Source organism: Bison bison, unplaced genomic scaffold (assembly GCF_000754665.1).
Source record: "Bison bison bison isolate TAMUID 2011002044 unplaced genomic scaffold, Bison_UMD1.0 scf7180017864375, whole genome shotgun sequence".
NCBI lineage: Eukaryota > Metazoa > Chordata > Mammalia > Artiodactyla > Bovidae > Bison > Bison bison.
In genome coordinates, this window is record NW_011494947.1 from 721,903 (window position 1) to 723,189 (window position 1,287).

Genomic DNA, 1,287 nt, shown 5'->3' on the forward strand with positions numbered 1-1,287 from the left:
CAAGGGGCCTAGGATTTCCCAGCTGGGGACCCCTGGACAGTAGCCCCGGGACTCACTTCCTCCAGGCCCGGTCCTCTCCCGTCCCCGCCCTGGCCCCTCCCACATGCACGTGCGGAGACCCCTGATGGGACCAGGAGGGTCTTACTTGGCTCGCAGGCTGCTCAGGTCATTGCTTTGGCTCACGAGGGTCTTGCATTTCTCGAGGAGGTTGTTGGTGACGGGGGTGCCAGCGTGCAGGGCCTCGAAGTGCTGGCAGAGCTTGCTGAGCTCCGAGCAGATGTCCAGGAACATGAGCAGGATGCGCCTGTCTGTGGAGTTGCTGCAGTGGTGCTCCATGTAGCTCTGCACCTGAACGGGCCCGCGGGGCGTGAGTGCCCAGGGCCCCCGAGCACCCACCCTGGTCCTCCCGCCCTCCCGGGTCACAGGGGACAGGCCCCCGATGTGTGGGGCCGTCAGATCTGCAGGCCTGTAGACTGTGAATGTCATGAAGTGTCACGGGCCCCGTGCAGAAGGCTCCGTGGGTCCCGTCTTGCTCAGTCCTCGCCTGAATGCCGCCCTCTGGGTCCCCTTTTTCAGGCTTCATTTTATAGATGAATACAAGGCTCAGAGAGGTGAAATACCTGCCCAGGTACCACTGCAGTGGTGAAGCTGAGTCACCCTAGCTCCAGGGTTCTGAGCCCAGACCTCTCACCAGACCCAGGCAGCTGAGCCAACACCTGAAGTACAGGGGGCTGGTCCCTGACTCTTGATGCCGAGGTCCCACCCACTTTGAGAATGCTGGGCTGGGCCACTCAGTCCACGGAGCAAACTAGAATCTCTTGCAGTCTTGTCCTACGTTTCCAGGGGGCAGAGAAAGGAGGGACAGGTCAGTAAGTAGAGCTGGGAAAACAGTGGCCCGAATGAGGAAAGAAATGTAGCCTCCGCCTCAGGCCACAGACAAAATCAACTCCAGGAGAATGGAGTACTTGATTACTAAAAACAGGGACTTCCCTGGTGGTCCAGTGGCTAAGACTCTGCTCCCAGTGCAGAAGGCCCAGGTTCCATCCCTGGTCAGGGACCTAGACCCACATTCCCAACTAAGAGTTCACGTGCTGCAACTAAAGACCCCGTGTGCTACAACTAAGACCCACGTAAATAAGTTGAGCCAAGTAAAAATCAATATAAAAAATACTAAAAACAAACTAAAGCTCCAGAGGGAAGTTCTTCATCACCGACTCAATGTACATGAGTTTGAGCAGGCTCTGGGAGTTGGTGATGGACAGGGAGGCCTGGCATGCTGCAGTCCAT

At 57.3% G+C, this 1,287-nt stretch overlaps 1 protein-coding gene across 1 annotated transcript in view; it reads right to left on the reverse strand.

Moving 5' to 3' along the window:
* Nucleotides 1-141: 141 nt before the first annotated feature.
* The window catches only part of LOC105000769 (chromosome unknown open reading frame, human C9orf9), an 8,372-nt gene continuing 7,226 nt past the window's right edge, over nt 142-1,287 (reverse strand). The window contains exon 3 of the mRNA XM_010856767.1: nt 142-348. Within this exon, the coding sequence (XP_010855069.1) occupies nt 142-348 (207 nt within the window). The remainder of the gene's footprint in view (nt 349-1,287) is intronic.